This window comes from Mytilus californianus, unplaced genomic scaffold (assembly GCF_021869535.1).
Source record: "Mytilus californianus isolate M0D057914Y unplaced genomic scaffold, xbMytCali1.0.p SCAF_14, whole genome shotgun sequence".
Taxonomy (NCBI): domain Eukaryota; kingdom Metazoa; phylum Mollusca; class Bivalvia; order Mytilida; family Mytilidae; genus Mytilus; species Mytilus californianus.
Genome location: NW_026262626.1, coordinates 35,761,845 through 35,784,851, shown reverse-complemented (window position 1 = coordinate 35,784,851; position 23,007 = coordinate 35,761,845). Strand labels below are relative to the sequence as shown.

Here is a 23,007-nt window from a genome sequence, read left to right as displayed (position 1 = left end):
TTGTTGTTCTTGGCATGTCGTTTGTTTCTCAAATTGCACAACTAACAGATACTCTCTACCTCAGCAGTGCATTCGCCATTACACGCGAACGTCTACTGGAATTAAGGATAACCCATATCATTAATTGCACGTTAGAGGCGCCAAGTCCTAATGAACTTGATATTAAAACAACCTTTCTTCAAATCGGCGACAATCCACAGTCACGTTTAGATGAATATTTTGACAAAGTAGCAGACGAAATCAATGACGTTGCTCTGCAAGGTGGAAGAGTTCTTGTGCACTGTCTTGGCGGAGTTAGTCGATCATCGACGTTATGTATAGCATACCTAATGAAACACAAGAAAATGAAACTGAAAGAAGCGCATGATTTTGTGAAAAGTAAAAGAAGAATCATTCACCCAAATATAGGATTCTGGGAACAACTAGTTAACTATGAAAGGAAGTTATTCGGTACCAATACTGTAAAACTAATTGAAACAAGCACTGGATTAATACCAGATATTTATAGTGACCAAACAAAAAACAGGCTCTAGCTATTTGCTGTCGTTTTAAACCCAGACTAATGTGTTCATGATGATGTTTCGCTGTCTAATCCCCTTGCAAACATTATTAAATAATTAAAAAGGAATTGAAATATTGAGAGCTGTTGGATCTCTGTATAAAAGAAGCGGCTAGTGTTGGCGGAAAAAAGTATAAACTGTAAAAAAAAGTGGACAAAAAATGACTTATTTGGGTTTGATTAAGTTCAAGTATAATTTTATTCTATGACATCGCTTTTGTTGTAATTTTAGCAGTCGCGCTATGACCTTCCAAATTATTTTAGAAAATACATTCAAATCTTAAGGAATCTTGTTCTATCGATATCAAGTAATTATATCAAAGTACACTAAATGAAAAATTCCGCAATTTTCCGCTGAACATCGGTTGTCCAGACAGAAAGATGCACAGTCCAGTCCTAACATAACGAGTGTTGGCACTTTTGAAGAAAAAAAATACGCCTAATTTTTGGTACGTAAATAAGATTAAAAAGATATCAATCATAATAATTTTATTAAATTAAGAGACTATTGACTCCAAAATTAATGCGATTAAGTCGATACAACTTTTGATGGACTGATATAAAGACTATCAATGATTCTACCTGCCCAGATGCCAAGGCATCTTTGAAATGTAAAGTCCATTTGATCCAAGATTTAAATTTACTGTTAAATTGTAGGGTGAAGTTCCTTCTAGCTGTTTTGACACTTGTGGGTTAGTGTTTCGTTGGATTCAAAATTGTTTGGCTGATATCATACCATGTGCAATATGTGATACCTCTAATGTAGTCCATGCCACAAATCTGGAATTTTTTCATATTATTCAAGGTGTTTTCTTTTGTAAGTAGAAACAAGGTATAAAGTATAAAGATCACAAATCCTAGCTCCTTCACAAATATCCTTCAGACCAGAAACAAATAAGGATGTACAAAAGGCCATTTTATGCAGCATAATTCGATGAACTACGGCCACATCTTACATGTAGAAGGAGTTGCTGATAAAAGACGTCTGAAATTAAATAAGTTTCATTTGGTTATGTATGTGTAATTATACTTGTAGAATATGCTTTGTTAAAAGCAATAATCACTTGAGTATACATATGCAGTAATGTATAAATATTTCTCTTTGTTATTTGTGTCGTTTAGCTTCTGTCTCTTGAAGCCTTCACTCATCTTCATTTTCAACGAGGGTTCACGATTTAGGCCATTCAAAAATATAATGAAATACAGAAAAAGCATAATTTTATGGTATTTCCGAACTATATGTCAGTGCAACAGATCACACCATCTAACAATATCCGACTTCTAAAAAAATAAAAACAAAGACAAACAACAACAACACATGAAATAATATTTATTTGGCATCTGTATCATCTGAGTTTAAAAACACAAAACATATGTTGTTAATTCCTTTCAGAAAAAAAAATATAATGTAAATTTTAACTCTTTTTGGAACTCCATTTAAAAAAATTACAGGAGTTTCCTACACACAGCTGGTAAGCTTTTTTTTACCTACAATACATGGTAATGACATTAAAAGAATGATTCGTAAGAGTCTAATTTCTTCTAAGTCGATAAAAATCTCACGTCAAAACCAACTGGACATAAGTTAAAATTGATAGCATTCTGATAGATGATTTCAAAATTTCTTTGAGCATGGGTTTCTTATATATATTTGGTTAGAATATGTCTATTCAAATAACAAAACTGTTAAAAAAAACATTCTACATGTCAATACGATATTTCGTATTTGAGTCCAAATTGAAATTAAAAAAAATCAACTCATTCAAAATAAGAAATGAAAATGTGTATACAATTTTTATTGATTTCTCTTTTTATTACTGTTTCATTTTCATGGCAATTTTCACCAACCTTCTCTTAGGAGATTTGCCACAGAAACATCAGTTGATGTTTGCAAATCCAATATACCTAAAAACTTTATAAACCTACGCGTAGGTGTAGTTAAAACTCGAAGCATAAATTCTAATCAGTTGGACCATCTCAGATGCACGATGAACAAGTTGTTGTGAGAGATTTCAATTTAGAAAATGAACAACAAAATGACCCAGTACTAAAGATAATTAAGGATTGAATATTAAACAATTCGAAACCCATCTGGTCAGAAGTATCAAAATGTAGTCCAGTTATTAAATACTTCTGGAATAGAATTGAATCATTTGAGAAAAGAGACGGTATTCTATGTCGAAAATGGGAAAGTGAAAGAAGGGACAATGTCACCTGCTTAAGTGATTCCAGAAAATTTAAAAGAATGTGTGCTCAAACAGATACAAAATAGTGTCACTGGTGGCTATTTAGTTATCAAGAAAACCTTAAGCAATGTTATACAAAGATTCTTTTGGTTTGGGGTACGAAAATATATTGAAAACGGGTGTATCAAATGTGATGTATGTTCTTCGCGAAATCGAACAAATAGAAAACGAAAAGCACCTATGCGGTAATACAACGTCGGTGCCCACTTAGAACTTAAAAATGTTGCTATTGATATAATGGGGCCTTTGCCTAGGTCAATTCAAGGAAATAATCATTTGCTAGTAGTTGGTAATATTTCACTAAGTTTGTTCATGCCGTTCCACTGAAATCACAAGAGGCAGAGGTTGTAGCTCGAAAATTAGTGGATAATGTTATCTCTATTTTTGGAGTTCCCTTACATACGAAAGAGGGGGCTAATTTTGAGTCCCATTTATTCCAAGAACTTTGCAAATTGATAGATATTGACAAAACTAGAACAACGCTGAGAGGTATATGGGAACCCTGAATTGTCTTCGTTACTATCGAATCATCAAAAAAATAGGGATAAATTTGGGCCCATTCTAATGATGGCATATTGATCATGAAACATGAAAGTACGGGTGTGTCATCTTGTAGAATGGTGTTTGGACGTGAAATCATTCTACCGGTAGATTTATTGTTTGGTAAATCTCCCGACGGTCCTAAAGTTCTATTTCTGAAATTGTAAATGATCTTAAACATACTTTGTTGACGGTTCATGAATTTGCAAGACCCAATCAAAATTGTGCTAGTGATGTTATGAAGAAAAACTATGACCATGACATTCATTTAAAGCTGTTCAATCCAGGTGATCCAAACTGGTATTACCAATACCAACGGGAGGTTGGTGAAAATCCTAAATTTCAGAGACCTTGGCATGGTCCATTTGTTGTTACCAATCGACTGACTGATGTTTTATATAGAATTCAGCTGGGTCAAAGAACGAAACTAACAGTGATTCACCATGATAAACTTAAACCTTATCTGGCAGATCATGGTACAACCTGGTTTTCATACTTCATAACTTATCAAATTTTGTTGAACTTTGACTGCGTGATAATAGTTTTGATATACGCATGTTGGTAGTTTTTTAGATATTTTAGATATGAGGAAAGTATTGAATACTAACAACTGTCCTACCATGTAAAGGTTTGACATGTATTACTAATTAGGTAAGTTTTACGACTATTTGTTTATGTCGTGTGTGATATATGTGAGGATATGACCTTTGAAAAGAGATGGTTTTTGAAACGTCACATCTTAGAAAGGTACCCAGATTTTGCACAGAAGTGCCCAGAATGCGGAGAGCTCTTCCACAGACGCATTTCAAACCTCGGATGCAAGGTGCATGAAAGCCAGATAATTTGCTTCCAGAATAGCACAGAACATAGTGGTAAGGATGCAGAAGATGATTTAGAGAAATTTAAGCAGGATGAAGTGCCAAAGAAGATAAAATTGGTCGACAATTATGGAAATGAATTAGAAGATACCTCTAGAATAAATAGATATGCCAGGTCCAGGTATGAGTGATACAAGCACTAAAACTAAAAGTAAGGAAATTGGGTTAAAGTGTAGAGATTATATAGCCACCTGTCTAGAACCGTAAGAAGACAAACAAAAAGGAGATAATCAAAGAGTACAGGAAGTAGAGTTACATGTTTCAGAGAAAGAAGTGAACAATTTACAAAAGGCACATCAATCCGTCAACTGTTCATCTTCATCAACATCCTCATTCGGATCGTCTAGCTCATCTAGCTCATCAGCACCAGCCAAAAAGTCTACTCCGGCTAAAAAGTCACAAAAAGGCACAGAACTTAGTGGTAGAAGAACATCTCGGTAAGGAAATTGGGTCCCTTAGTACTGTCGAATTTTCAGCTAGGACAGAGTTGGTGGTATGAAGGTGGAAACCAGTGAGAACACTTTGAGAGCTGATCCTTCCTGTGTGTTTGCATTGATGCTCCAGCTGCTAAGTCAATTTCCGTCCGTCAAATAATGTGTATTTCTTTGACAGGGATCCAGCTCACTTTAAAATCATCTTGAACTATCTGAGGAACAACAATACTCTTGAAAAGAGATATCTCCCTATGGAGCATATCTATTTGTATGAGCTTCTCCAGGAAGCCAAATTCTACAAATTGTCTGGACTGGTTACCATAATCAGGAGAATGAATGATATATGTACCTGCAGACTTAGTAATTTCTCAAATTTGTTGTTGATTTTGATGTTTGTTGTTTATCTAATTAGAAAAAATATCTTGTGAAGGAAAAAAATATCTTTGTTGTAAAACTCACATAGTAATGACGTACTGTGAGCTCAATTGAGAAAAATCAGAGAACTCACAGTTAACTGAGTTTTGAATATAATATAGTTTATTTATTCAGTTTTGCCTAAACAGTATACATAAGCTCACCAAGCCAATGTGTTTGGAGACCAAATCCTTAAGGGGAGGGGGGGGGCAATGTTATGACGGCTCCCCTTATTTCTTTCATGTTGTTTTGATAGGCGTTTTTGTTGTTGTTATGATCTATAAGTGGACGTGAGTTGTCAAAAGTGTTATATAAGCCAGGAGATACTTATCCACATACTTATAAAACTATTAACTCGAATGACTATTAAACCTGTGGAACATTGTTTATGAGACATGTAATGTTTGCTTTCGTACTGTTTGAAATTGAAAGTATGCCATGTATTTTTACTTACAGCTGTAAATAATAATAATAATATTGTAATTCATGTTGTTCTACTTTTGCATCTTTTAAAAGAGGGACGAAAGATACCAGAGGTTCCTGTTGGGATTTCTTTTATGTATGATTGCTTATTGCACGGAGCATTTCGAGACTTTAAATAACTCACAATCCAATTCTGAAGTTTGTCACCGGGTGATACTTACATGTTTGATGTGTATTGGTTATAATTATCTTTATCTGTTAGGTGTCGGTTACAAGAAACAATTGGTTGTATCCGTTTTTAACCTATCACAAAACTTTTAAAGCTTTGTAGTTGCAATTTAAACACATACATTATATCTATTCGTGAAGAACACTGCAATCGCAACACTATTACAGGAAATTCCATACGAGTCATGGCGTGTGATTGGATGTCATTATATAAGCGCAACTGTCATTGGTCAATTCGTCATATATATACGTGTTGTTGACTGCGTCAAAGGAGGTTGCTCGGATTTGTTGAGATAGTAAAATCAAAGCGATAAACAATAAAAATAGAAACCAAAGAGAATTATGTCTGATGTTATGAGTATAAAAGTTAGTATTTTGAAATAATAATATTATCTTAGTCAGTTAATGGTGACGGTGCCAAATATTAGTCTCGGTGATTAAATCTCGGTGACGGTGATATTTTTAAATTTAATTTCATATTATTTTAGTTCGTTTTAAAATTTATTTGGTTTGGAACACATTTTAAAAGATACTCCTCGAATAAAATACTAGTAGTCGCAAGAAAATTGGGTACCGGGAATGGTAAATCGAAAAGGTCGTCTATGTAGTAGACATTTTCTGATAATATTCTAATTTTGGACCAAAGAAATCGAGCTAATTATTATATGTATAGTAGAATAGATGTTAACATACCAGTTTAGACTATATTGTGTTATGTGTTATGCGAAACGTTTTTTAAACAACAGTACTTTACATAGTTTGGGCACTAAAAAGTAACAAAGAAAATTATTTCTTAGCCAGTTGATTTGTCGATGAAAAATAAACTAGCAGTTTTTTTTATTTTTGGCTTTTAAAGATTGCGAGTCATACACTTTCCATTGCATTTAAACAACCGGAGTCATTTTAAGAGATACCTGAATTATTTTCTCGAAGAAAATAGTCATTTTCACATTCAAATTGCATCATAGTGTAATGTTATCTACAAATAGTTGAGAATACCTCGAAGGTCAAATATATCACATTGATAACATTATGTAAACTTCAAAGTTAATTCTTTGTCATAAAACTGCGCAGGTAAATGAAAATTTGTTTTCCTTTTACGATTGATACGGTAAAATTCTGACATGCCCATAATCATTTGAAACTAAGGTTCAAAACATAATCAACGTGTCATGAACTTATTCCGCTTCATAATGCATGGTAAAATCCTGAATGTATCAAAAAATGTGGTGTCTAATAAGGTGGAAGAAACATTTATCAAGTCACTACATAAGTAATAACGTTGTCGGATTTTAACCCTAAAACGAGGATTCGTAAATAATTTTCGGGCAACAAATACATACCTAGAATCTCACGCGATACGAGAATATCATTTTCGCGGGTGAATTCTGAGAATATTTTCCTACTTCGTTACATATAAATCAAATGGTAGCATAAAGATGTCAGTTCACTGGCGTATGAGCAATTGCACCCACATTTTCAAAATGGGATGGGGAGTCTATGTCTTTGCCCCACCAACCCCACATTTTGGCCCCTAAAAATTAAAATGAAACTGGACACTAACTAACTTCTAGTATATTAGACTATAGGAAAGCTTGTTTCTTGGTTGTCACTTTCAGAAGTTTGCCCAACTCCCACGTATTTAACAGTAAAACAGGCAAATATTGTAACGGACAATGTCTGAGGAGAAGTTATCAGTGACAACACAATGTGTATGGAGACGTTATCACGCTTATTTTTGTAAAGCATTAAACTGTCTGAAGGAGGGAGAAAGACCAGAAATAGCACGACAGACAGAGCTTTCTGCGTATATTATAGTAAACTATCAGCCGCTCTATATTATGTGAAGCTTTTTGGGTAGTTTACTACGCTCACTCACCAAAAGGGTTCACATTCAGGCTCAAATTGGAAAGTCGAGTTTGCATTTATGTTTTACTTCTATTTGTAAGAAATATCTAAATGATTCACTGAACTGAAAGAAAAAAAAAGTCAGCATTCATGCAATGGACGTTTAAATATGTCACTTTGTTGATGATGGCATATTGTTTAACAGGCAAGCGTCTCATTGTTTACATGGCGGGGAAAGAGGAGGGGTTTTATATCCCACTTAACGGTAACAATGACATCGAAACATGCTTAAATTAAAAAAAATTAGTATCGCAATTGTCATCTTCGTCTCCATTTCAAACAAGTTATTATTTTTGCTGAAATCATGGAAATAGTTTGAAGCTTGGGTTGTCTTGAACTTGCAGTGAGGTGTGAGCTTATGATCCTTGGTGAAGGCATCACTATGGTATTGAGAGAAAAAAAAACAGCAATAAAAAGTGCTGTTTCGTGGCTTTGAGTTTTGTGTAAAATGTGAATAACGATATGCAGTGAGTCCTCTGATTTTATTCATCTCGACCAACAGTCAGACTCATTTTATTGTCTTCTTAACCCAAGTAATAGTTATACAGTTTTTACTTTAAATGCAGACAAGGCAAACAAATAATAACATAAGAATTACATGCAAAAGTGTATTCAATATAAAATAGTAGTACACGTTATTTACAACTTATGAAATAAACCCACTCATACAATCAGAACTGTACAGTACTGTATTTGAAAAGTTACAACTGTGAATGAAGCATTTGACGGTCTCAGCATGAGACGGTGGTGAGCCAATAATACAAGTGTTTCTCCATGTCCTTATTTTACATCCGAACTGTTAATTTCACGCTTTCATGACTTTATAGTTTAGTTAATACATGTCTGTGCACTGTGAAATTCGTTGAAACCAAAACGAAACTGTTTCGCTACATGAGTGACATTTTAGTTCCAAATAACTAATGCTTCAAACTTTCAAAATGAAAAGTTTTATTATATTTTTTCACGTGATATTATCGCTGTTTTTGCATTTTCATGTTACAACAACAATGGTAGCAAGTCTTTGGAAAATCCCATATTGTCCTAACTGTCAGAGTTTGCTGAAATTCAAAGGTTTATGTATGTTTTATATCAGCTATAAAATCCAATCCATACCATTTGCATAACTAATATAAAAAATGGCGTGAATAAGAATCTAAACAAATCTTCCATCCATCCATTTTCTATTCTACAGTCGGTCTCATATTCTATAACATTAATTTCCCATCCACAAATATATGGACGAATTTCATCAACTGTTTTCTTCCAGTCCTTTCTTCTTCAAATGATATCAAACTCTTCTAAAATCCTTGATTTGGGTTAATAAAAAGTCTTTCATTAAACACGTGATCGTATGCGTCCTTCAACGTCATATTATCATATTTCACAAGATACGCTAAACAGACGCTGACTGACCTACTCACGCCTGCAATACAATGCACGAGTACTTTCCCGTCATTGTTTCTAACCATGTGAATATAGTCAATACACTGTTCTATATACCGTATAGCGGGTTATTTTCGCGGGGTGTTTATTTTCGCTTATTTTGACGGACAAACGAAAATCGCGAAAAATAAATTCCGCGAAAATGTATGCATACGTTGGGTACTTTCTAATAGCTAAAGCGTTTTGTGAACGATCTATTTTTCCCGGTCGGCAAGTCAATAGCGGTATATGTAAGTTTAAACAACATAAATGCCAAAAGGGCATTGTACATACATGTATTTTATAAAATGACTGTCAGGTGTGTACACCCTTATTAATAAGTGTCAAATATAATAAGAGTGTAAGGTACTCTGATCAGATAATTACCCTTATTAATTAGTGTCAAACTATACAAAAGTTGTAAACACTCATGATAATTTTGTAACCTAATTAGTAAGTACATCAAAGGTCCGGTCAATTTCGTAACTAATCAAGCGTAAAAATTTACAAGACGTTTGAATACCTGTAACAAATATCTAAGTCATCGGTATTTTATTTATTAACTGTATCAGAATATAATCAATAAATAAGACGTCATTTAGGTAAAACCAAATCATTTTACCATAACAATAAACACTTGTTTGTCAAGTTTTACAACTTTTTAACTGCAACAATTTCAGTATCCGCCAAAATATTTAATTGGGATTTAAGAATCCACCAAAATAAAAACCGCCAAAATTTTTCGTATACTTTGTTGCCCCTAAATCGCGAAATTTTACACCCACGAAAATAACCCGCTATACGGTATTTCAAAAATTTTCTGAAGCACTGTCTTTCATTTCCACACGTAAAATATTAGTTATACCAGAGGGATACTGAAAATCTTTTAGTTCAATGGCTGTATTTAACACGTGAGTTATACCGTACTTGTTCAAGCTATGTTCATTAATAGACTTAACACCACATAAATACAGATATTCACTAAGTACAGCTACAAAATTTAAGCCTTTCATTTTTTTCTGAAAAGAGAAACCAGAGGCTCTAAAGAGCCTGTGTCGCTCACCTGTACCTACTGTGGTTTTGGAAATGATGTAAAATAAGGTTAAAATCATAATAAATAGTATAAGATACCCTAATAATGATTGAGGCCAAGTTTGGTTTAATTTGGCCCAGCAGTTAAATTAAAAGCAGGCCATCCCATTGTAGTATTACTGACCCAGGATTAGGGGGATGGTTGGGATCCCGTTAATATGTTTAACCCCGCCACATTCTTTATGCATGTGCCTGTCCCAAGTCAGGAGCCTGTAATTCAGTGGTTGTCGTTTGTTTATGTGTTACATATTTGTTTTTCGTTCCTTTTTTGTACATAAATTAGGCCGTTAGTTTTCTCATTTGAATTGTTTTACATTGTCATTTCGGGGCCTTTTATGGCTGACCGTGCGGTATGGGCTTTGCTCATTGTTTAAGGCCGTACGGTGACCTATGGTTGTTGGTTTCTGTGTCATTTGGTCTCTTGTGGAGAGTTGTCTTCTTGGCAATCATACCACATCTTCTTTTTTATATTTACAATAGTTACTGAAGACCCCTTATCGTTATTTAAATCAGTTTGTAAGTTTTGACCATTTGAAATTGTTTTTTTTACAATTTTCCCATAGACTTCTATAGAAAACCCCTATGTTCTATTCTTAGCCATGGCGGCCATGTTGGTTGGATGACAGGGTCATCAGATACATTTTTGAATCAAGATACCCTATTGAAAATTGTGGCTAAGTTTAATTCTATTTGGCCCAGTAGATTTAGAGCCCTTTGGGCCAGGTGAGCTAAAAAAAAAGATAAATATATATAAAATTCAGCAAGGTTTCCAAGTGATTTAACAATAGGATGTTTTATCCATACATGGAGTTACAAAAATAATTATAATTGTGCATATTTGCGGCTCCAATGAAATAAAAGCATGTTTTAAACCGTTTACATTCATAGGTCATTCTACGTTTTTAATTTTTGTGAGTGTGTTTTCGTATGTTTTTGTGTTTTGTATGTTTTTGGTGTTTTGTTAGCTTTTTTTGTTTTTCCATTTGTTTCTTTTTAAAACAAGGATAAACACATATATCTTCATTCATGCATATTGTTTCTATGTTTCTCCTTGTATATATATATATATATATATATATTGTTTTCTGTTTGCTAATAAATTAATAATAAGATCCATTTTGTTACATCTGGTGATCCGTTTATTTGGCAATCGCCAATGGCAGTCAGCAGGGTTTAAAAACATCAGTTGTTCGACCTGCTAGTCAAATGCGTTCTGTTAAAATATACTTTTTCACTATTTTGGTCTTTTGGAAAATGTTGTTTGTGCTGTATTTAGACCCCTTTACCAAGAAATTTGTTTTGCATGCACACGTATAAAAATTGCGGTTTTTATCCAAAGCAAACATAGGTTTGAACGTTGTTTTCAATTTAGACTTGTTTATATATATATATATATCATGGCCTATATAAGGATACTTACTACACACATATGTGGAAGTACCTTAAATCAAAATGTAATTTAACTAGAAAAAATACAGATGTTAGTATAAATTGATCTCTGTATAACTTTTAAATATTTTAAATGATGAACCTGGATATAAACAATGAACACATTTGAACATTTTTATATTTTCTTTAAATTTGCCTACCTTTCCCTACTTTTAAATGGTATCGTAATGAATCTATTATTGACCAATTCGTTCAATTCGTTCAAATATTTATATAATTGAACTATATATATATTAACTCATTTCTTATCTTTAGATTAAATCCACATGGAGGAAACCAGCAACTCACAAAACATAAACAAACATCATGGCGACCGAATCCGGATTTCAATAATCGTTATAATGTACTTTTCTGACACCATGAAAGGAAATTCCATACAATTTAAGTTAAATCAATATCTTTTAGAAAGAATGAATGAATGTGTGAATTCAAATGGCCATGAAATATCATAAACATTACGGCAACTTGCATTTTGTCTTGTTTTCTTATAGATAAATACATTAGAATGTTGTTATGCTGGCATTTAAAAAAAATGTTTTATAGTTGAGGCATATTGATAACAAAAATGGAAAGAAATCATGTACATACTTAACCTAAAGTTCTTTTCATGATTGATTTTACAGTGTTCCACATAATCGTTAGCATAATACAATTTATCGAAAATCTACCAAGTTTTTACAACTAAGTTTTTAGGCACGTCATTGTCACGGGAACTTTTAATGCTACATATTGTGTTTGTGTGAAAATAGCGATTTAAAGGTTATGCCTGTTCAACAGTATTTTAAAAGAATATAAAGAACAGGTCTCTCGATGTTTGTACATGAACGTGCTGTCTTCTCGAATTATTTGCATTAAATGTCAATATCGGTCGACGTCCGTTTGAATTTGCTTAGTGACTTTAGTTCTAATGTATACAAACTCATTTATTATAATTCATGTCAAATGCCAGATTTTGATTAATACGAGGATGATAATTTACTCTTTCACATGGCTTATATTCTAATACCCTTCACGGAGACGATTGATCAGTTGTGCGCTTTATTTAATACGGATGGTTGTACATATAGACGGGTTTATCTGTAATTGACCTTGAAAACATGGGCGCATCCATTAATCTCTCACGTGACCGATCCGCCATTACAACCGTTAAAAATAACGCACGTGTATTGATCAAAACATTATCGATTTTCTGTTTACATTTGTATTTCTTTCATTTTCTGATTTATTTTACTATGGATACTGCTGAAAAAGTTATAAAAAATAAAAATCTGCCTCTTTTTGTATAGAAGATCCACACATCAGATGCGGATCAAGGATTTTGAAAAGGGGGTGGGGTGGGGTGAGGATATTTGTTCATTTGGGACGGCGCTTTCATATTTCGAAAAGTAAGCGGCTTGTGATATTCCTGAGTGCAGTTCTTGCTGAAAAACTTAAAGGTACTACAAACAGCTGCATCCAGGGGCGGATCCAGGAATTTAGGTTAGGGGGGGGGGGGGAGGGGGGGGACGCAAACATAAATTCGCCGAGATCGAAATATTCTTTATTAAGCTGAGGACAACCTATGCTTTGCAAATTTTAGGGGGGGCACGCCCGCCACGCCTCCGCCTGAATCTGCCCCTGGCATTCATAGACAAATCCCAGCAAAACTAAATATTAAGGGCCCTTCCCTAAAAGCATTGTCTTAATGGTCCATATACCTACCTACCTACCTAGTCCTTATTATGCCCGGAGGCACATAGGGCAAGGCCTAGATCTTTCCACTCATCTCTGTTCTGTGCTTTATTTTCTATTTCGCCCCAGCTGATTCCATGTTCTTTCATTTCAGCTTCAACTGTTCTTCTCCAAGTTGTTTTGGGGCGTCCTTTCTTTCTTTTCCCCTCATGTGTCCATCTTAGGGCAACTCTGGTCAAGTCCTCTGCTGGTCTTCTAAGAACATGGCCAATCCATCTCCATCTTTTTTTGCGTCAATAAGGTCTCCATGCTGTTGGATCCTGTTGTTTCATGGAGGTCTTTGTTGGTGATCTTACGTGGCCAGAATATCCTTAAGATCTTTCTAAGGCAACCGTTGTGAAAACTGGAGAGCTTGTTGATGTCTTTTTCTGTCATTCTCCAGCATTCAGCCCCATATAGCAGCACTGCTAGTACACAACTGTTATATAGTCTAATTTTGGTGTTCTTACTGATGTTGCTTGACTTCCAGATGTGACTTAGTTTTAAAAATGCAGTTCTTGCTTTTCCTATTCTGGCTCTGATGTCTTTGTCTGCTCCTCCTTCAGATGTTACTATGCTGCCCAAGTAGGTGAAAGATGAAGTGCAATCCAGGTGTGTCCCGTTTAAATCTATTACAGGAGGCTCTGAGATGTTAAGAGGCATGACTTCTGATTTCTTGATGTTGATATTCAATCCAGTCATACTTGCATTCTTTTGTAACTTAGTGGTTTTTTCTTGCATGTGTGTTTCTAGATGTGACAGTAAGGCCAGATCATCTGCATAGTCCAGATCTTCTAGGTAGTTAAAGAGAGTCCACCTGATGCCTGTGTTGTGAATGCTTATGGTGGATTTCATTACCCAATCGACAACTATTATGAATAGAAGGGAAGACATAACACAGCCTTGTCTAACTCCCGATTTTACTCGAAAACTGATGTCTGATGAAGTTCCTACAGTGCATCTGAATTCTGTATAAAACATTCACTTTATTTTATTTATAAGACTGACGTATACAGGCTTCTGTTGATTTGAACTTTCCTCAGTAGATTATTCTGTGCATGAATTATAAAATTTTATACAGTAGAAAGGATTTTTCAAAGGTCTTGGTAATCAAATAGTTTAGTAGAACCTACGAAAGCGTAGCTATAATCCGACAACCCGAAATTCCGACAGTTCAGTAGTCAAATACACTGAGTTATATTTTAGGGACACGACACCTGTCCTGAAATACACTTAGAATCCTTATCTTATTACTTTATTATTTATAGCACTTATAATTTTGCCGAGGTCAAGTACGACTTCACATTCTTGTGTTTACATTTAATTATATGCGATCTGGGCAATAGATGTATATCTTGTTTATATTTTTTTCACGGTTGTAATGGCGATCGTACTACGACGACGCCTAGGAGTCGCGTCACAAATTAAGGCAGATAATCGGAAAAACATGTCTCTATACAAGACGTCATAGTTTATGCTTTCGATTTAAAAGACAAAAAAAAACGAACATTAAGTATCATATAATATCGAATAACACATATCTCCTCGGTTAACAATGTTTTAGCTGTAATAATCTGTCCTATCGCCCTATCAGCTATGTGTTATTTATATAATAGCCTGCTATTCTCATTAATTGCTACATCAAGATGGACATTATATGATATGGTTATTTTGGGTTTAATTTTTTAACTTTTCATTTATTACATTTTACCAAAACGTTTTATTGAACTTATAACCAGTATCGTCCTAGAGGAGAACGTGCAAAACATATATAAGAGTTAATTTCTCATTGTTTACTGGGCAGGTAATTTATTGTCACTACATTTCTGTATTTCTAAATTTTGTAATCAAAATTCTATATGACTCTGCACATCAATTTTTTAAATGTTCAGCTTAAAATTTCTCTTGCGTTGTAGTGACTAAATCACTTTGCCATTTTTGTTTGGTCAATCACAAAGAATCTGCGTTAATGAGAATTTCTCAGTACTGGTAACTGCAGTTCCAACTGCAGCAATTCGAATAAATCAAACCCATACCAGTTCAGTCAATACAATAAGCTGTATTTGGCAAAACTTTTCGGAATTTTAGGTTCTCGGTGCTCTTCAACTTCAACTTTATTCGGCCTTTTAGCTTTTTTTTATTCAAGCGTCCTTGATGAGTCTTTTGTTGACGAAACGCACGTCTACCGTAAACAATCATTAGCCTGGTATCTTTGAAGACTTTTTTTATGTGACTATGTCTGAAAACCAAAACATTTTAAAATTTTCACATTGCTCATCATTTTTTTTTTTTCAAATGCAAAGATGTTTGGTAAATATCAATGAAATTGGTCAGACTACGGGTTTCAGTTAGGTACAACAGTCCAATTGCTTTGACTTTGTCTCCTTCATGATTAACATCTGGGATTCAATTTTTTATTTGCTCTTAAACATAATTGTTCGGTATCTTCTATACGTGTCATTTACCTGGAATTTTGTCAGCATCCGTAGATTCTTAGTCTCATAATACAAAAGAGGTAGCGTTAAAGAAGTTTACGATGCTAATAATGCTTTCGAATTCTTTATTTTGTCATAACGGGGTTTGAATTCGTAACAAAAAAAGATAATTCATTATTACGAATTAGGGTAGATTGGGGTTTTCCGTCATCTTAAATTGTAAAATAGCAGTTAACAATCCGTCTGGATCTTAAATGAAAATAGGAAAAGTTATTAGATAGGAATGCAATTCATTTATACGACGTTTCAGGAAATTAATAAGATAACGTGATTTATCTTATGATAACGACTGTCTATTTACAAATACAGAATACTTTTTGTTTGATTCTAATTTTTGTTTACCTAGTCGTATAAGGGGAAATAAACGCAGATAATTAAATGTTATAAAAGAATGAACAGTGAAAATACCTATTTTGTTTTGTAGCAAGAAAAAGAAAAAAGTTACCCTAACTTTTCTTTTTATTTTCTGAAAGCACATTACAAAGCTTATCTTCTCGTATATTTTTTAATCTATCGTTTAATTGTATATATATTTATACAAAAGCTGTTTTTCTATGTATAATCTTTTACAAAATCGGACGATTTAGCCCAACTTGTGAAAAAAAGTTTTGTAATAGCATTTTAAAGTTTGAAGATATCTATCGTTTTTTTATTCAGAATCCCCAAATCTACCTTGAATTTTAAAATGAAATAAAGGAATTAAAAATCTGTTTTACGGTCATTAGAAATCGATATTTTAAGAGAATTTCTAAATATTTTGATAACGAATTCTGTACTATTTATGAAAACCAATTGTGAAATTTGTGGTAAAATAATCGTAATTATGGATTATAAGTTCAAATTCGAATCTAAAATTTTCATCGTAAATATTTTATCAAATAATAAATTACGAATTAGAATTAGAATTTGAAATTATCACAAACTGCAGATAATTCGGCATCACATAAAAAAACCAGAAAGCCCGTGATAACAATTAAATACGTCATAACCAATTTCAAAAATCGTCATAACATATTCTATCCGTAATTACGATATTTTTTTAGATATGTCATAATTGGGCTGCCATGCTGGGGTCAGACAAGCTTTTTAAAATACTAAAACTTGTTGGTGTATCGAACTTCCGCGTACGTGATCAACAAGAAATCAACTAAGGCGATAGGACAGGAGGTTTGTTTGTGTTTGTAATATTTCTAATTTAAATGTATAAAATCTTTCATTAAGGTAACAGAGTGTCATAAGTTACTCTCCCTGTATCGACGACAAATGCATGCATTTGAGATAAATTACTGTTCTTATATAAAGCTGGGACTACTATCAGTAAAAAGAGAGAAGGTCCCTATATACTGCAAAACTCTTTCAATATCGAAAAGCTTTACAAATGAGTATTATAAAATAAGCATTGAAGTGGTTGAAAGTTGGAACCTATGAGTCTTTGTGATAAAAAGCTATTTATAGATAATAATATACGTAAACCTACGTATTGACAGCCGTTTGAGACATAATTTCTGTAAATGGTTAGCACTCTGGAAACGATAGTTCGTATTGGGGCGTTTTTCAAAAAAATGTCCACTTTTTCTGTCCAGGGCTTAAATTGTAATAAAATCATATAAATTTGTCTCAGTCTATAAATTGTACTTATTAAAGACAACCGCAACACTTTTTGTCTGATTTGTGGTAAGGACTCTGAAAATATCCGACCAAAAGGCTTAAAAACAGCAAAAACGCTCTGTCCACATTTGAAAGTTTATTCAAATTTTCAAAATGTCATACTATTTTAAATACCAATCTTTTTTTGCGCCTTTTTCAATGTTATGTCATAGAGCTACACCTGAACATTACAAAAAGTATTCAAATATTTAGATAATTTCAAATAGATTTGTGCTAGTAATTTTTAAGTGGCGTCCATGAAAAAATGTCCAACTTCGCAACGACAACAAACAATTGGCAAAACTATAATTATTTTCTTATTGAAATTGTAGTCTTTCCTTTTACTTGCCACTAATACAACTTCATTTAGTAAAATGGTGGTCATCTATGGACGCTGATGATATAGTTCGTCTGCATTGAATCGATTGGTAAGTCCTATTGATAGCGTACTTTTTTACTTGTCCAATTTGCAACGTCTTTTTTTTTTTAAAGAAATGTTGATCTAAAATAATAAAAAACGTGGTTGTGTCCACTTCGCAACGAAAACGTTGCGTAGTGGACCGTTGTGCAGTGGACGTATTTACTTGTTAGCAGCCATTGTTGTTAATACACGCGGTTTCTCAGATACATGTTTTTATGATTATTGTTTTATACAATACATTTTATTTCATAAACACCACGTGTTTTTTTTATTTGAGGTCAACATTTCTTTAAAAAAAGAAGACGTAGTGGACCAAGAGCGTTTCATAGGGGACATATATCGTTACACAGTGAACATTTGTAAATATTTCTAGTAGTTAAAATTGCAAATCAAATAGTTACACCGTATAAAATCATTTTTTGTCAGATTCCTGCAGATAAATACCTTTAAATTCAAATTTTTTAGCATAGTAGAACCTTAACAAATCGTTGCGATTGGGACTCCTTGGTACACCATGCTCACTTTTACAGAGTTGTTAAGCCTACCGTTCAGTTTAAGGTTGCATATTTTGTATTTAGCTTATAATGATGTTAAAGTATTGACATCACTTATTTCTCAACATTGTATTTTTTTATTTGCCAGTTGTCAAAAATGTACATTTTTTCGAACAAGGCCCATTAACATTAAGGATTAAAGAATTACAACCTCACATTTTAAATATATTTTTCTTATTTTTAATTTGATTATATATTTTTCCGTCAATTACACTTCTCTAGCGTTAGAGAGGCAAGTAACAGTTTCAAAATATTTTGAAACGATTTAAAAGGGAAACCTAACGGACTGATTCAAGCTAACAGCATTAACATAGGAACAATCATGACAGACGACAACCAACTACAACCACTTGATTACAAGCCCCTTGTTTTGGGAGTGACACATATAAATATAGCGGGATTTAAAAAAAAAACGTGTTTGTGAGTGCACAAAATGAAAATAAGACTATAAGTTTCGAGCGTCCAAAGACCTTTTCTGGATTAACCTTCATCTGGAACGCCCAAACCTTAACATTTGAAAGCCTGGGATGTAAAAGTACATAGACAGGTTAGGAGCTGTATGAACAAAAGGGGTCTGGCAAGAATAGCCAAATACACCACAGCTCAAATTGCCTTAGGGAGTTGGAACCTTAAGTTTCTAAATAATATGTAAATTTATCAACGGGGAATATTCGAAATGTATGTTATAAATCTTGTCTCTACGTAAATACCGAAGAATTGACACAATTCTTACCCTAACCTGGGACAGTGGTGTAATAGCACAACATTAGAACACATTGTAAAAATCAGTTGAAAAAAGACTTGACTCATCAGATTCCTATTGATGGCTCTTGGTTTTTATTATAAAAAAGGTTTATAAATTCTTTTTAAAGAGGGAAATTTAATTAGGATAAGTCTTACTTTCACGGAGGCTCTCAAATACATAGAATTCATGCATACAGTACACAATCAACAACAAACTACAACAGTTATAATCAATAGACTACACACTAATAATGAAAATGTACATCTAGATCTAAAAAGCAGATAAAAAGTGTTTGGTTGAAATTAAATATTCAGCAACTCGATTATTTATTTTTACAAAAAAAAAACTTTTATCAAGCACACCATTTCGAAAATTGTAACATTTTGTAAAGATTTAACCACAGGTTACAAGTTTTAGTCAACCAGTTTAAGGCGCCATCCTACCTCATGTCATTATGACAAATGATGACCTAAGAATATTAATACTAATGTAAAAGATAAGATATGTTGATTTTTGTATACTATTATTAAATTACTTAGATTTATATTGTCCTTCACATCCGTTATAGCATTAATAATTATAATAATAATAATGTTTATTTAGGAAGAGGCAACATATACAAATACATAATAGGGTTTAGAATCTGAGCTTAAATTCAACCTTAAGATACAGTAATGGTTGTAACTTTAGGTACATCTAATGCCTTAATCCACGGATGAAAGCAAAATGGGGTTCTTATAGTGTGTATAATAAAATAATTAATTTATCGTTCAACTGTATAGCAATGAATATAGTATCTATGAATCACAGCTCAAAACATTCGTATAAAAAAAGCACTCTAATACAATATAAAATCTGCATCTGACATTGATTTGAGATTACTCATTAGGTGTTTTTTTTATGAATCTTGAATTCATCTATTATATTTGAATATGTTAAGTTTTTCTTATTTCAGAAACACAAATGGCTACCATACCATTTTCTGTAATATCTGCGAATTAAGACATCTTTCAAATCTATCAACTCATTGGTGTTCTGAATGTGAACAGTCCCTTTGTTCAGAATGTAAGGAGCATCACGGCATTGCCAAATTATTACGTAATCATAAGCTGATACCCATTGAAGATTACCAGAAATTACCTCCCTTTATATCGGAACTTCGTCATAGTTGTCAAGAACACAACGAAAATTACCAGCTGTATTGTCCAACTCACGAAATCGGTTTTTGCTACAAGTGTATCAAATTTCATGGGAAATGTGGAGCTGTTCCGCTAGATGATATTTTGATAGATATTAAAACCTCTGAAATATACAAGGACTTAGAACAAATTATGATTGATATGCTAGAAAATATTCAAGAAATTAAAAATGACCGAGAGGCGAATATATCGGATATCGAAGAAGAAAAGGAGAAACAACTTTCTGAGATCCGTCAAATGAGATTACTAGCCAATAATCACCTTGACAAGCTAGAAGAAAAGTTCAAAACGGAAATCGAACAAACAGTCAGGCAAACGACTGAAAAAATCCGAAGGACAATATTGTTGGTTCACGAAACTGAAAACATAATATATAAGAATATAACAGACTTGAATGATATTCAATTTACGCGTCAGAACTCCAAACTTTTCTCGGAATAAAAGAAATGCATAGTAAAATATCAGAAAATGAAAAAAGTATGCAGTCATTACTTGACAATGGTCTTTTACAGCAAATACTTGTAAAATCTGCAGTAGATACACATATAGGTAATTACTTAACTGAACTAAAAGTATTCGGTTCTGTAGAGATTCTTACAAAGCAAGAGAGGTTGTTGCTTAGGAACAGGAAAAACAAACAAGCACAACTCTTAGCAGTTCAAAAACCACTGTCTATTCAAGACATCACATTGAAACGAATAAAAACATTGACATCATCAAATGGTGGTGTAATACGAGGTTTCTGTGTCACGTCAGATAAACATTTGCTTTTAACACACTACTCAGAAAGTAAACTAAGCCTATTGGATGTTCATGGGTCCTGTCTAGCCTCTATTCCAATGAAATATAGCGACTCATATGATGTAATATGTCTTGACAATGACAATGTTCTTGTGACATCAGGTAATTCTAACTACTGTGGAATCAACATAATTCATTTACCAACCAGGAAGAGAGTGAAGTTTATCAAACTACCGGGAAAACCTTACAGCATAGCAAGTACTGGTGAAATGATGTTCTGTGTTGTAGAAAACATGGGTATATATCAAATTAACAAAAAAGATTATACAATATCAAATTTCGTGAGAGGGAATTTACCTTATCAATCATTTGTAGCGATTTATGAAGACAAAATATATTTTTCGAATGACACAAGTTTTGTCATATGTACCAATCATTCTAGAGAAACACTATGGAAACTCAATTACGAAAGCATCCTGAACCAGCCACGTGGTGCTACATTTGACCATAATGGAAACCTGTATATAACTGGAGAGTATACATGTAATGTTGTAGTCTTAACCAATGATGGTAAACAACATAGAGAAATCCTTACGAGTTCTGACTGTCTAAATTATCCGTCAGCAATATTTTTTGACAGAGATAAAAATAGATTGATTGTCTCCAATGGCAACGAAAAACTTTTTGTTTTCAAAGTTTCTTGAGAGAGGATCTAAAGAAATTACAATGATGACATCGTTAAATGGTGGGAATAATTAAATATATATATAGTTCTTCTAATCATTGTAGAAGAAATTTAAGATAACAATTACAAGAATAGTGTTTTACATGTCTGGTTCTAATGTAAAACCTACATTGAATTAATAAAAAAATGTGTATTACTTATAATACAAGGGATTGTTTTTAATGAAGGAATTGTAGTTGTCAAACAAAGTTGCTTAATAGTTAATATGCTATAAGATAAACATGACACACTGCATAATCTGACCTGAAACCAAAAAAAAAATAATGTTGAAGGTTATTTGTTATTTCAAAGTTTTCAATACAATTACAGGTTAAAGTTCTCTTTGGCTTAGTTGACCTCTGGTGGTTTTTTTGAAATTAGATAGAAGGAATATGGTATATTAAATCATGAGAGATGACAGAAAATACTTACACGCACATAACAAAACTCGAAGCAAAGGAACATCGCTTTTATTTCTGTTCTACATCTCAAAGTCACAGTGACGCCTTTAATTTTGCGTTTAATCTGGCCGTTAGTTTTCTCATTTGAATTGTTTTACATTTGTCATTTCGGGGCCTTTTATATATCACTATGTGGTATGGGGTTTTCTCATTGTTGAAGACCGTACGGTTACCTATAGTGTCATTAAGTGCCTGATGGAGAGTTGTCTTATTCGCAGTCATACCACAATCTTCTTATTTATTTAAAATTCAAACCTTGTTGCAAGTTTAAGAGGCCCTAGCACCAGAGAGTTCGAGTGGAGTTCTTTTCTGTGTGCCGATAACACTACACATGTGTACACCACTGACAGCTTTCAATTGATATAAAACATGTAAAAATAATTGTATCCCAGCCTACAAAAGCCCAAATTAGGTAACAAAAGTGTATATGCTGAAGTGTCGCGCCTGCTTATTTTTTTAATCATAATTGCATAATAATGACGAGGTCAAGGTAAAAACGTGCCAGACAGACATGTTCATTTCATTAACAGAATATAGTTGACCTACTGCCTAATGTACCTGATAAACTGACAAAACCATGAAAAATTAACACTGACCAATGAACCATGAAAATTACGTCAAGGTCAGGTGAACCCTGCCAGACAGACATGTACACCTTACAATCATTTCAAACACCAAATATGGTTGACCCACTGCTTAAAGTATCTGTTAAACTGA

At 33.3% G+C, this 23,007-nt stretch overlaps 1 protein-coding gene across 1 annotated transcript; it reads left to right on the top strand.

Moving 5' to 3' along the window:
- Positions 1-16,915: 16,915 nt before the first annotated feature.
- LOC127724719 (uncharacterized) lies at positions 16,916-21,911 on the top strand. The gene is made up of 2 exons (XM_052231811.1): positions 16,916-16,965; positions 20,121-21,911. Exon 2 carries the CDS (start codon positions 20,811-20,813, stop codon positions 21,807-21,809), a length of 999 nt encoding a protein of 332 aa, XP_052087771.1. The 5' UTR covers positions 16,916-16,965; positions 20,121-20,810; the 3' UTR covers positions 21,810-21,911.
- Positions 21,912-23,007: the final 1,096 nt, after the last annotated feature.